Here is a 14982-nt window from a genome sequence, read left to right on the forward strand (position 1 = left end):
TAGATTCCTACATGTGCTATGTATCTAGCCAGGGACTTGCAAATAACAACTGCAATAATGTGTTCAATGGATATTTCTTTAGTAAAATGAAAATCACTTTCTGACAAAGCCCCTTTAAAATTTTCAGTCTGTACTTACTGGTTGTCCATGTTTTACCCAACATTTCAAGGCCCCACCAAACCAAATTACTTCAGACACAAAATGTTTCACAATGGTATTCCTCAAGTATGATTTATTTACAGCCATAGATAATAGGAAATAAAGAGAGTTACAGCAGATAAAACACAGTAGCTTGTCATGTTAAAAATTAAAGTGTGAAAAGGTATATGAAATCATAAGATATATTTTGGGTAGCTTAAGAGAAAAATACAAAGTGCGAAATTCAAGGTTCAGCGACCTGCCTGACTCATCAATTCTTCCCTTCAGAATGGACTCATGCAGAAAGGATCGTCAATTGCAATCTCTTTTCTTATTTTTGCTCATTAACACTAATTAGTGGGTGTCTCATAGAGGAAGGGAAGGAATAAATCAAAAGGCAGAGAAGTAGGAAGGACAAAAGCAAGATGGAAATTGTAAGAAAGAGATTAGGAAACTAAATTGTTGATCAGCAGCACAATATATCTTGCAAAGAAATGGAACATGATTTTTTCACTCCCCCTGGAAGTTCAGTCACAGTGCTCTTTAGATCACATAACCTTGAAAATTAGGTAAAAGCCCATATGCAAAAATTGATGAACTCCTTATATTCCTATATTTTCACTAACAAGGCTATAGATCTTAAAGTATTCATTTGAACAAAGTAGATAATGTTTTTATGATAATTGAGAAGCTGCTTTTAATATTTCTCCCTAGAGAGGTTCTATAACTTCACCGAAAGACAATGGCTCAAATGAGAACAATAGGAATTAGACTTCCTAGTAGATTCTATTTTTAAAGCAGAATATTTTATAGCCAGTTAATAACTACTTTAAAAAAGACACAAAAAACAGTAGTTATCGCTTCTTCATAAATAGAAATAAAGGCCCATTTTTAAAGGGCACAAATCACCATGATATACATATCTATAAATCTTCCACTAGCATTATCATTAGAGATTAATCTTCACGGCTTACATTTAAAATATCAATTGCATTATAATGTTTATGACACAATTAAACTATTTAAGTTCTACACAAAAGTCAAGTGAAGCAAAAGCTAAGGACCTTATTCACAGAACATGTAAAAGCATTTATACACAATCTATTCACAAACGGACCTTAAATTACGATGCATAACTATATGAATACATGATATGGCTTACGTTAAAAGAAATCCAAGTTATTAATTATAAAATCTCATAATTTAGACTTAAAAGCTTCTGATTATATTCATTTATAAAATATTGCTTAGCATTACTGAACCCAGGAAGGAAGCAGGTGCAACAGAAAACTCATTAGGATATATGTACCCTCACTTTTACTCTTTGATGCTACTTTTGAAGCTTTCCATTCAACGTCTACCTCTCTCAAAGACAAACTCACTTCATCTCACAATCATTGGCGAGTTTATACATTTGAAATTTACAGCACCTAACCCTGCTTGAGCTTTCTTGTCCTCTGATAACAAATAAAAGTAGTTCTGCAGTTTGGAGCAAAGGACAGGCTTTGCACATGCTCAGGCAAAAACTGACAAGGAAGCAGAGTCTCCAAGGGTTGAAGTTTGCTGCTTTATAGTAAAATTATGAAGTCTCATCAAGTAATGTTATCTGTACAGAAAGAATGTGGGTTTCAATTTTCAGAAGTATTTCTGACACATGTGCAATTCTTGTCTCAAATCCCTTGGTCTATAATATATTTTGTTGTATCCTGAAGGGATCAATACACCAGATGGCAAATTCCATTCTCAGTTTTGGTGTCCATCTTCAACAATTGCTGAAAGCGCTCATTAGCTTGGATGGTAGATAACATGTGACTTGCATTGTGATGATCCTATGGAAGTTGATGCGTTAGTGCTTCAACACCCTGGGGGCAGATGAAGGTTGATCCAGTGGTTTCAAGAACAGGTTTTGCCATGCTATTCCAGTGAGAGTTACAATAGATTGTTCATCAGGTCACATAGCCACGGCTGTTATGCTCCACTGAAGTTATAGGACATCAACTATATGTCTGGCTTTGTACCTGAATATTTAAATAACAAGGATAATCTAAATAGCCTTTTCTTTTGAGCTTTAATTTTTTTTTCAAATAATTTTGTTTTTTTACTCTCATTTTATGTAAGAGTTGAAATAATTATAAATCTGATATTTTATAAAAGAAAGAAAGAATTTTAAGTGACTTTTCTTCTGTGATATATTTCATAAACACCTGGCTATAATTGAATACAAGGTGATGAAAATTTTAACTGTTCACATTGTCCTTAAAGTATTTCTGGCTTGATTGAAGAAGGAAACATTATATAGAGAAAAATATGGCAGATGCTCTGGCTAAAAAATCTGATAGCAGCTTTGCTATTTACTTGGTCAGAGTTGCTAGATCAGAATTTACGTTCTTCTTATTTGTTTCTTATGTTGGACTCCACAGAAATAATCTGATCTAAGTGCATGTTGAAAATAGAGAATAAAGCATTTTGGAAGTTGAGTGTTTAGAGTATATTAGCGTTATTCTTATCCTGAAATAAGATAAAAATTAAGATCAGTTTGGTCATATATACCCGTGACAATTTCACAATGAGATTTGTATGCCTTGTCTCAAATAAATGTTATCAGTATACAATAATATGGCTTTTACATCAGTTGGAATTTCTCTTCCTATGCTCTCTCTCTCTCTCTCTCTCTCTCTCTCACACACACACACACACACACACACACACACACACACACACACACTTTCTCACATCACAAATTCAAATTTCAATTGAGGATTGGTGTGGTAATATAAATGAATTAAGAGGGCCTATGTGAACATAAAACAAGAGTGTCACAAGTAGCATTGTATTTAACCCCTACTGTGTAAAGATATTCAAGAAGATATTCTAAATTAGTATGGAAACCAAATAAAACAAAGACAGAATAAATCTGGCTCAAAATGAGAGGATTTTAACTTCTTGGTCAGTAAATTCACCACTAAAGAGCAGTCACTGGTAACAATAGGAAATATTTGCCTCCCTATGAGTAATAAGTCTGATACTTCTTTTGAAATGTCAGAAATATTTTATGTCTCTAAATGAATATAATATGAAAGGTGACATGCCAGATTCTCTTTAATTGATAAAATCACATGACCAACTTTAGTCTCTTTTATTTAAGTCAACAAAAAAATAAAATAAATATCACTGTCACTGTCATCCTACTGCTCATCAATTTGCTTGAGCGGGCACCAGTAATGTCTTCATTGTAAGACTTGTTACTGTTTTGGGCATATCAAATATGCCACCGGTAGCTTGCCAGGCTCTTTGGTGCAGGCGAGATACTCTTGGAAGCTTGCTGGGGTCTCTGAGGGGCAGAGGAATCGAACTCGAGTCAACTGCATGCAAGGCAAACACCCTACCCTCTATGCTACTGCTCCATGAAGTCTAAACTATCTTTTAAAAAGATGGTTTTTAATTTTAATTTTTTAGTTTTTATTTTTTAATTTTTACTTTTTATTTTGAAATTATAATGAAAATAAATATAAAAGAAAATAAAAATATTAGCATATTGTAGACAAAGATACCTAGGATACAACAGTAAAGCTATATAACAGCATAAAACTTGGATTTCAAATACTTAATTTTTGTACTACTGAAGCTCCATCCATTATTATGAGGTCTGAACATTGCTCTCATTTAATTTTTCCTTATTGTTCCCTGAAAAAAATATCTTATGATGAAATATAACATTTAGGTACAGCGGGACCTATATACTGAAATGGAAATAGGTAATGATTTCAGAGAGACGGTCATGCGATTTTAGTTCTAGTTCTGAATTTCTATGATTTTTTTTTCTTCTTGGGTCACACCTCTCGATGCACAGGGGTTACTCCTGGCTTTGCACTCAGGAATTACTCCTGGCAGTGCTCAGGAGACCATATGGGATGCTGGGAATTGAACCCAGGTCAGCTATGTACAAGGCAAACGCCCTACCCGCTGTGCTATCACTCCTGTCCCGGAATTTCTATGATCTTTAACTGAACTTAATCTCTTTGAAACTTTTTACCAATGAGATGCCAAAATATTACAGATTGTCTCTATATTTACATAGACACTTTATACATTGCGCATTTTAGAAACATAAATGCAATTCATATTACCTATACAAAATTTGCATAACATACTCATGAATGTTTCATATATATAAGTGTATAGAAAATGATAACCTTACACATTTTTTTTTTTAACCATATAGTATGCGCTGGGCTGGAGCAATAGCCCAGCGGGTAGGGCGTTTGCCTTGCACATGGCCGACCTGGGTTCGATTCTTCTGCCCCTCTCGGAGACCCCAGCAAGCTACTGAGAGTATCTCGCCTGCACAGCAGAGCTTCTGTGAAAGCTACTCGTGGCATATTCGATACGCCAAAAACAGTAACAAGTCTCACAATGGAGACGTTACTGGTGTAGCTCGAGCAAATCAATGAGCAACAGGATGACAGTTATACAGTGATGGTACAAGCTGGCTCAAGTTGTTTGGTATGAAAGAATCTTGCATAATTTTATTGTTTCCTGTTGATATTTATTTGACAAGACTTTTGCATTTATCAAATGTACACGATCTCAAAGAATACAGGACAGTTAAATCAGACAACACTGTTTCTGGTATATTCAATGCTATTCATTTCACACATTAGATTTTCTGTATAAAAATAAAATTACCTCTCATGTTTAAAATGATAGAAGCCTTTAAGTTGTCTCAGACCTATGAATGTGTTTCAGCATGTTTTTCTTCAGTATTTACTAGTTCTTCTGAATTCCTATGAAGATCAGATTCTCCTAAAAGACAAGCAAACTAATAAACAAAACCAAGATCGATCTTTGTACAAAGCCCAGTAAGGTCTTAAAAATAAATCAGTTAGTAAAAGGGTTGAACATTGGATTTTATAATGAATTTTGCAACACCTTTGTCTAACAATATAAAATATCTTTCAGTCTGTGAATTATAGTTTATAATTTTATGAGGCATAAATTGAATACTTAAAGACATAAATAAAACATTAAGATATGTTTAATTAATTATCTGTTAAATCAGCCATAAAATTATGCATAGTTTTACTAAATTTTATTAGTTGAAACAAATTTATTTAAATAAATTCTCTTAAAAATCAGTCTTTTGCTACACACTGATTAGTTGCTATGATCTAAAACAAAATATTATAATATTAATGTTTAAATGAAAGCATAATTTGTCAAATATAACTAATATAAATTGTAATTTCAGACTCATTTGCTTTTATATAAACACTGAAGTAAAATATTATACTAGAAAATTTTCCAACATCTAGAAATATTTCAGAGAATGAAAAAACAGAAATATATGAGAAAAAAATAGTAGTCAAATTAGGAGTAAGTTACATGAAAGAACTTGATATACTAGGAAATAAATCTGATGGGAAACAGTCATAAAGGCAACAGTAAACAAGAGAGTACTGAAATCTAAGTACCAAGAGAGAAGAGAAAAAGAGGAAGGTGGTTTGCTAAAGAAAAATGCCAGGCCCAGGCTTGCTAGCTCTGACTTTATAAAGCCTGGGGCAAAAGGTACTAAAGTTAGGAACTTAATAAAGTGCTGTGCAATATGCAAATCCAGACATAGAAAGATTATTTGTTGGTGCCTTAAACAAAAGAAAATACACCAATTTACACCAACATACTCCAAGGTAATGATTTAATCTAATTTAAATGAGCCTGAAATCTTAGTTGCATTGAAATTAAAGAGTTTAGACAATGTAAGAGGAAGTTAAACTTGCTTCTTGATAGTATTTCATTCTAAAATTGGGTCAACAGGATACATATGTTTCGTTGGCATGCATTTAGAAATATGTGCATATTTTAAAAAATGAGGAAGTACAGTAGCTCATTTTTAAGTTTCCTGAAAACTTTCCATACTGTTTTCATTAGGGGTTGAACCAGACTGCATGTCCATCAGCAGTGGATGAGAATTCCTTTTTCACCAAATCCCTGGCCAGTGTAGATTGTTCCCATTATTTTTGATACATGCTATTCTCAATGAGATGGTGTCTCATTGTCATGTTGATTTAGATTCCCCTAATAATAAGTGATGGTGAGCATTTTTTTCATGTGCCTATTTGTCCCCTGATAATTTTCCTCAAAGAAGTCCCTGTTCATTTCTGCTCCTCGTTTTTTGATGGGATGTTTTGTTTTGTTGTTGATCTTTGTGAGTACTAATGTAGGCAACTAGAAAAGGAAGGGACTCCATGGCGATGGAATTCCTGGGAAGTAATAACCATCTAGACCTACAGCTGTCTGGACCCACCTTATGAGCTCAGGAACTAAGACCTGATAAGATCTTTAACTGGAGCTATCCCAGACCAGGGAAGGCTGAGCCTACCCTTTAAGAGAAGCTCTAGCAGGAACAAAGATCAAGGAACAGAGTTTCAAAGAGACCATCCCAACTCTAGCCCCTTGGAAATCACCGTAGCAATGGACTCTTACCTAGCTGGAAAGCTCCACATGGCGCAGCCTGGAAAAATTCAATAAAAGCCAACTTGAAGAAAGGAAGTGTGCATGTAAGCTGCCTGAGCTCATGTGCTGCTTGGGTCCTGGGGCCAAGCACATGTGTCACCTACATCTCCCCTCTTGAGATGCCCTGGGGTTCTCTCCACCTTTGGAAAAGCGTGTTCTCTCTGATAGTAGAGAAAGTGCCTCTCACTCTCTTCTCTCTGCCCCCCACTTCCTTTTACTCAAAAGCCCGCAAATAAAAACTGTTTTTACTTCAATGCTCATCTTCTCCTGAAACTCTTTTCTGAGAGAAAAGCAAGGACCCGGAAGGCCAGGCCTTGGACTGGTTTTCCTTTCCCACAGAGAGCAATTCCTCACTTCAGCCTGAGTCCACAGCCTCCTGAGAAATCAGGTGGTGGAGATTAACACCCATTCCGAGCAGTCCAAGTGGACATCAGGTGTGTCTTAATGGCTACCTAGTGGGGCTGGTGGGACTCTGGTCTGTGCTGTGTAGGCAGGGGCTCATCACAGACTTTATCAGTCCTAGCCCTCCCAGCTGGGCCCAGAGTGGCAGAGGTGGATCAGGAGCAAATAGCTGCCTCTCTTTGCTTTACATAAGCTACCCGGGGATGGTAGTGGTGGTGGTCGGGGAGGGGGGCATCGGCACTGACTTCAGTTCTTATATATCCTGGATATCAACCCTTTATTTGATGTGTTTACTACAAAAATTTTCTCCCATTCAGTGAGCAACCTTTTACTTTTAGCTGTGTTTCTTTTGCCACACAGAAACTCTTTAATTTAGAGTTGTCCCTTTTGTTTATCTTTGATTCTGTCACTTTTGTCAGTGACAGTGTATCATTGAAGACACTTTTGGGTATGAAAAACATTCATTCAAAAGGATGTATGCACACCATTATTCATTGCAGCACTCAGTAAAAAGATTTGGAATCAACCAAGATGTCCAACAACAGATGAGTGGACTATGCAGATGTACATACACACAATGGGATACTATACAATGTAAGGAATGATAAAACATGCACTTTTCGGAAACATGGATGAAATTGGAAGATAGTATGCTAAATGAAGTAATACAAAAGAAGGACAAGCACAGGATGATATCACTTATATGTGATATTCAGAGAACTGAGTGAGGAAATGTAGTTGTTTATGGAGGGATGCCTAGATCCTAGACCACATTTGGCCCCAGAATATAGGGAAAAGAAGGAAAGAAATAATGTAAAAGTAAAGGGAAGAAGAGATAGATGAGAAGAAATGAGGGCAGGGGCCAAGGAAGTCAGGTACTTTGGTGGGGTTAAGGAATAATAGAGCTAAATATCCAAGCCAATCAACAACACTGAAATCATGAGACCCAAATTTTAATAACCTACATAAAAGGTGTCTGTTAGGTCTGGGTAGGAGGAGTTGTAGAGGGAACCTGGGAACACTGGTGGAGAGAACTTGACACTATTGTGGGATTAGTGATGAATATTGCATGTCAAAAACCCAGGAATTGGAATGATAGCACAGCAAATAGGGCATTTGCCTTGCATGCAGCTTCCCATATGGTTCCCAAGTACTGCTGGGAGTAATTCCTGAGTGTATGAGCCAGGAGTAACTCCTGAGCATTGCTGGGTGTGACGCAAAAAGCAAAACAAACAAACAAACAAACAAACAAAAACAACTATGAGTAACTTTCTAATATACGGCACTTTAACAAAAAAAACTTTGAAAAGAAAAAAATGAGGAAGTCAAGTTTAATAGTAGATATGAGCAACCAGTTGTGGGAATTTTAAAAATTTTAATTGATCTGAGAATCAAATAGATGGGAGAAACAAGGTGGGGTAGTTTCTCAATGAAAAGATAAGAAAATAAAGTCTGAGAGGTAAACCTGAAATTGATAATCTCTTTATCTTTCATTAATAGTAAAATTTATACATAATATACTAAGGTTAGGTGTCTAAATAGTTTCAAAAGTTAAAATGGACGAATTTTAATTCTTTTAGCTTTGCTCTCAGTATTATGGTTCACTGAATTTTCTTTTTTAAAGTGGAAGTAAACTTTTTCTTTCAAAAGCTTTCATTTACTTTTAGTAAAATGTTTTTGTTAATGCATACAATCTCTTTTGTGTCTAAAATGGAAAATTGTGAACATAATTGAATATCTTTGTGATAGATAATTCTGTAAATAAGACCAAAGTATATTGTTACACATATAGAATAAATATTGTTATCAAAACAATTTGTTATACAATAAAATAAATATTATATATGATTTAGGCTTTATCAAGTATTAAAGTATTTAAAGTTCGATGTTTGATTTTGCTGGTTTGGATTATACTCAGTTTGAAAGTTAAAAATTAGTTGAAAATTCTATTAAATGTGAAATTTTATAGCACATTATTGTAAGTACCAGAAATTTTTTTCAAATTTCTCATCTTTTAAAATTATACAAAGAACAAATTAATGAGGCTTCTACATTATAAATCATAATATTTATTTGCAATCTCTGAACTATAATTTTCCAACAGGTTAAATAGTTACTGGTACCCGCTCGAGTAAATCAATGAACAATGGGATGACAGTGACAGTGACAGTGACAGATGTCTGAAATCATAGCAAATGTAGAAACAGAAGAAGAGAAGCTTCGGAAAATTCCCACATTTAGTTTTCCCTTTACCATTCACTGTTTTTATTTTTTTTTTAAGAAGACCATTAAGCCAACAAAGATTGATTAGAAAGGTAATGGAAATAAATGAAATATTTTATTGACAAACACAAAACACATTTTTTTGGCCACACCAGGCTGTGCTCAGGGCTTCTTCTTGATTCTGTGCTCAAGGATCATTTCTGGTGGACTCTGGTGACCATATAAGATACTGGTGGTTGGTCAGTTGTATGCAAGCAAGCACCCTACCTGCTATACTATCTCTCTGCCCCAAACAGAACCTTTTAAAGCAATTTATTTCACACACACACACACATATGTTTTTGCACTGAAAATGTCTTTAATTTTCTCTAAGCAAATGATATAGGAGACTAAGAAATACTGTTAAGGACTAATAATGTGTGCTGATAAGAAAAAAAATGCTTTCAAAACTTTGAGAATGAAAATTAAAAAATGTAGACAAATTTACGGTGGTGTAGGTCTTTCAGGGTAAAAAATTCTCCTGTGTAACTTTCTTTGATGTGATTCTTAACCATGCTTACTTTTTTCAATGAGATCATAATTTATGAATATTAAGAATAATTTGAAAATATTCATTGAGCACTCTTTTTTTTTTTCTTTTTGGGTCACACCCAGTGATGCTCAGGGGTTACTCCTGGCTTTGCACTCAGGATTTACTCCTGGCAGAGCTTGGGGGACCATATGGGATGCCGGGGATCGAACCCAGGTCGGCCGCGTGCAAGGCAAACGCCCTACCCGCTGTGCTATTGCTCCGGCCCCCTCATTGAGCACTCTTCTTGAAAGACTAAGAAGAGTTTGGGAATGGAGCCAAACCCACTCCAGTTTGCTTCCTGTTGAGGTTCATGCATGTGGATCTGAGTTTTCCCCAGGAAAGCAAAGGAGTTTAAACCATTTTAAAGGTTCAAATAGGGTTACTTCTTATTGGTGCAGTGAGAACTTTTTCTCACTCTGTGAAACCAAAAGGAAGAAGAAATTTGATTCCAATTGTGCAACTTTTCAGAAGGAACAAGAGAAGCTCTCGGTATCATTATTTTTTTGTGGGAGGAGGGGTGGAGACATGAGGCAACTATTTCTCTACGAAAATTCCTTGAAATGAGTTATTAGATACTGAGTAGAAATCTGGGGCTATTTCCAGAAGAGGTGTGTGGAAGACTCCCGAAGAGCCCTCCCATAAAAAAAGGAAAAAGGAATCTGGGATGAGATAGATGAGACCTTTGTCAAGTTCTTTTACATTCTCTAAAATTTTGAAAGATGAGAGCAGAGACTTTGCTATTAGTGTTAGGAACAGGGTAGGGGCATATAAATTCAATGTGGGGGTAGCAGAAATGTCTATGAGAGACTCCACAGTTTTCATATAGCCCATGGTTTCATGTGGGAGATTGGGAAGAACACTCTATTTTCTGGTTATTTCAAGTGTTATGGGGGAATAAAGATTGAGAAGAAAGCAAGCAGGGATGGGAGAGCAAGGGTCTGATGGCCCATAATGAGATAAACAAAAAGTCAAGTTGTTGAAACAGAAGGCGATAATGGCTAAGAGCAGATGGGAGAGTGCGAGTATGAAAAGATTTGAGAGATCAAAGGTCAAAGAAGGACCAGGTGTTTATCCCAAATCCATAACCACATTAACCTCTAAGGACTTGTATATCATTTGAACAAGAGGAAAGCCTGTCAAAAAAAAAAAAGTCCCACCCCTCCTCAATCTTAACTTGAATATGCTGACTCTGTTTACAATTAAGAAATGGAGAGAAAGTCATGATAAAATTAAATGCTTTCTTTAAACATGCAACATGAGAAATTCATCTAGAAGCTATATTTTGATATCAAATCAGACAAGAACAATTTGAAAAGGAAAATTATGGACTTATCTTACTCATAAATTTTAAAAAGATTTTTAAAGTCAGCAAAATCCCACAAATTTTAATACTTCAGGGTGATTGGTTTATCCAATATATACAGAAGTCAAAAATTTAAAAATCTATTAATATAATTAGCCATATAAATCAACTAAAATAAAATCTCATGTAATTCTAAAGCTACAAAAATGCTAAAGTGAAAGTTAAAATACATTGCCTTGACAAATTATTTACTGACATAAATATAATTAACCCCATAAAAGTAAGATGAAATAAATTTAAAAATACTACACTAAATGCAGAAATATTTAGCATCTTTTAAAATTCAGGCACCTGAATGCACATATCACTTTCATTTTATATCACTCTTATGAAATCAAATTTGCTAGTACAGAAGATGTAAGAAAAACAATAATAAAAGAGTATACATTTGGGAAAGAAAAAACTGATTATAGGCAGATCAACTGCAAAAGCAATTTTTATTTTCATGCATAAATGGGAAATAACTATTCACAAAAGTAGAAAAATATATTGATGAAAAATTCAAAAGACAATATTAAAACATTTAAAAATATTATGAAATTAGAGATTAAGTAATTACATAATTGTTAATAAGTTTTGTGTGATCACTATCATTTAATTACACTAATAAGCATTCTAATTATCACTAATAAGGTAAATAAAATTTCTAAGAAACATGGAAAAGACATAGTAATGATAGAATATATATATATATAGAAAATCAATATAATAAAGATGACTCTTTTTTCCAATAGATACAAAAGAGATTCTAATCAAATACAGTTTTTGTTTTCTTTTTCATGGAAATGAAATTAAAAGCACCTCAAAAAATTCAGATGAATGAAACATTACTAAATATATTCTATGACTCTAGAACAATAAACTAGAAAATAAATCACACACACAAAACACTAGAAAACAGTTGCTCATTTTAATTTTTAATACAAATTCTAAGGTGTCACACTTGCCTTCAAGTTGGCTCTATGTGGGGCCAGAGTAAGAGCAAAGCAGATAGAGTGGGATCCTTGACTTGTAAAGCATCCCATATGATTCCCCAAGCACTGCTAGTAGTAATTCCTGAGTATTGAGCCAGGAGTAAGCCCTGACCACTGCTGGATATGGCCCCCAAAACAAACAAACTAGCTGTAGGTTTCTTGCTGGCTTTAAACAGCTTTGACTCGAGTACAAAGCAAGTCTATGGCATCAATTTCCATGGTGTTTTTTCCCATTTTTAAAATGCCTCTAAGGGGGCTGGAGTGATAGCACAGCGGGTAGGGCGTTTGCCTTGCAAGTGGCCAACTCGGGTTCGATTCCCAGCATCCCATATGGTCCCCGAGCACCACCAGGAGTGATTCCTGAGTGTAAAAGCCAGGAGTGACCCCTGAGCATTGCCAGCTGTGACCCAAAAAGCAAAAAAATAAATAAAAATAAGATAAAATAAAATGCCTCTAAGCCTTATATTCTAGAATTTTATCAATATAAAATGAGTCATAGAATTATTTGTAGCAATAACAAATGTTATATTTCATTACATATTGAATCCGAGAATCTATTCTGGGACATAAATAATTTTTCTCATATATAAATTCTCTTTGAGAAAATGGAGAAAAAAATACGGGATTGACAGTTTTTTGTCCCAATCAGGATTGCTTTGGTGGACCTGATTCTAACTGAAAGTCATGTATAAAGATGGATCAACTCTGTAGGTGGCTTATAAATTTGATTGTTCTGCCTTGAGAACAACTGTGTTTGCCATTCAGAGACTGCTCAAAACAGAAGTGCTTCCACAACAATTCTGCATATGAATGTAATCCACAGTTTCAGCCCAGTTTCAGACCCAAATGTTGCAATTAGTGAGACAAAAGATTAAGAAATGAGCTACACTTTCACAGGTCTTCAAGATGTTGTTTATTCATTTCTTCTGTATGTTAGGACAAATTAGGAGATTCTATTATCCATAGGCCACCAAGACAATGTTTTTAAAGTGATTTTCTTTTTTCTTACTTTCATGGAGACATCGCTCTCAAAGTCAAATCACATAGCCCAAATTATTTCATTCCCACTTATTTAAATTCCTTTAAATTCTCTATCTTGTAATTTCTTGCATGACAGGTAAGATCCATGACTACATATTAGGCAGGTTATGTTGTGGCTGGCACCTCTATCCCAGAGCTTCCCAGAGCTGTTTGTAGCCTCCTGCAAGTATCAATTTAAATAATCCCTTTCTCAGTAGTCTTCCTTGCCTTTTATCTAAAACTGAAATTCTGCTCCCCATTTCCTTTATCCACCAATGTAAGAATTGTCCTTTTCATTTTTCATTTTATCTGTAGTTCTTAGATCCATAGCAAAACCACAACAAATCAAAATTTTAGTGAAAAGAGCTAGCTGAAGTGTCACTCATCTTAGTTCTAAGCAGATTACATGAATCACTTCCTGTCCTAGTGGCGGTAAAAAGGTGGAGAATTTCCTCACCATGTTAAACAAGAATAAAACAGGAAACTATTATCCAAAACAATTATCCTTTCACATTGAACATCATCAAGGAAACCAGAAGTTTTGCAAGTTGTATATTCTTGTAAAATTGCTGGAGATGTAAGTAAGTACTGCAGGAATCTTTAATATATTTGCTGGAAATGCTCTTACCTGCTCTTTTGAAAGTCCTTCTGAGAATGGCAGTCAGAGGGGGTAGACTCAGTTTGAATTGGGAAGAGAGGGGAAAAAAAACCCTTGATTTCTCCTAAGTGCATAAAGTGGTATATTTAATTTGGAATATATGGGGGAAGCACATAGCTTTATAAGCCTGGGGTTGTAGTTCAACTTTGGGGTAAATGGTAAACCAGCAGGATTTTATAGAAAAATCCTAACAATTAGAAAGATATAATGGCCTGGGGCTGCTCCTTCTCCCTAGGCTGCTGTCAGACTAACCTAGATAATTAAGAAAGTTTTCCTGTGCTAGCTAATTTTTCAAAACAAAGTTGAAAAGCAGTCATCATCATCATTGATTTTATCTTTTTTCCACTTTCATTGGTTAGAATAAAATATGTCTTTTTACCACAATATCACACAATCACAATATCCCGTTAATCACCGATTTCTCAGGCGGTCTCAGTAACATCTCATTTTGTCCTTTCTCTGAGATCTTAGAAGTCTTATTTTGACTTGGCCCTCCTAACAATGTTGCACTGGGGGCTCTTCAGGGTCAGGGGAATAAGATCCAGCTTGTTACTGGATTTTGCATATGAGTATACCATGGGAAGCTTGCAAGGCTGTCCCATGTGGGCAGGAAACTCTCAGAAGATTGCCAGTTTCTCCCAGAGGGAGAAGTAGGCTAAAGATATCGCTTCTGGGAGCTTGCTTTTAAGTCTCTCTCTGGATGTTGGCCGTTGATGGGATTACACACACCTGGGTTCCTCTGCTGGTACCTTCATGCATGAGGCCTGTCCGGACGTGTAGAGAGGAGCCTCCAACATGGCTGCAGCTAGGCTCCAGTGGTCTTCGGCCACTGGGAGCTCTGCTCGCGGTGGGGAGGTAAGCTGGAGCCCATCCCCACGGAGGGGCCCCGGGGAAGATAGACAGGTGTGCAGGCAAGAGATTCTCTGCCTTTTTATACTTTTTAAAATTTATATCAAAAAAAGTCTTACTGGGGCTGGAGCAATAGCACAGCGGGTAGGGCGTTTGCCTTGCATGCGGCCGACCCGGGTTCTAATCCCAGCATCCCATATTGTCCCCTGAGCACTGCCAGGGGTAATTCCTGAGTGAAGAGCCAGGAATAACCCCTGTGCATCATCGGGTGTGA

General features: G+C 35.7%; 1 protein-coding gene across 6 annotated transcripts in view; it reads right to left on the reverse strand.

Annotated features, from left to right (window-relative positions):
- Window positions 1-215: 215 nt before the first annotated feature.
- The window catches only part of PDE1A (phosphodiesterase 1A), a 321345-nt gene continuing 306578 nt past the window's right edge, over window positions 216-14982 (reverse strand). For all 6 annotated transcript variants that reach the window (XM_055122320.1, XM_055122318.1, XM_055122319.1 and 3 more), the window contains 2 exons: window positions 4825-4941; window positions 216-2646 (listed from right to left, as the gene is read on the reverse strand). In XM_055122320.1, the coding sequence (XP_054978295.1) occupies window positions 4868-4941 (74 nt within the window). In that variant the 3' untranslated portion in view covers window positions 216-2646; window positions 4825-4867. The remainder of the gene's footprint in view (window positions 2647-4824; window positions 4942-14982) is intronic.

This window comes from Sorex araneus, chromosome X (genome assembly GCF_027595985.1).
Source record: "Sorex araneus isolate mSorAra2 chromosome X, mSorAra2.pri, whole genome shotgun sequence".
Classification (NCBI taxonomy): Eukaryota; Metazoa; Chordata; class Mammalia; order Eulipotyphla; family Soricidae; genus Sorex; species Sorex araneus.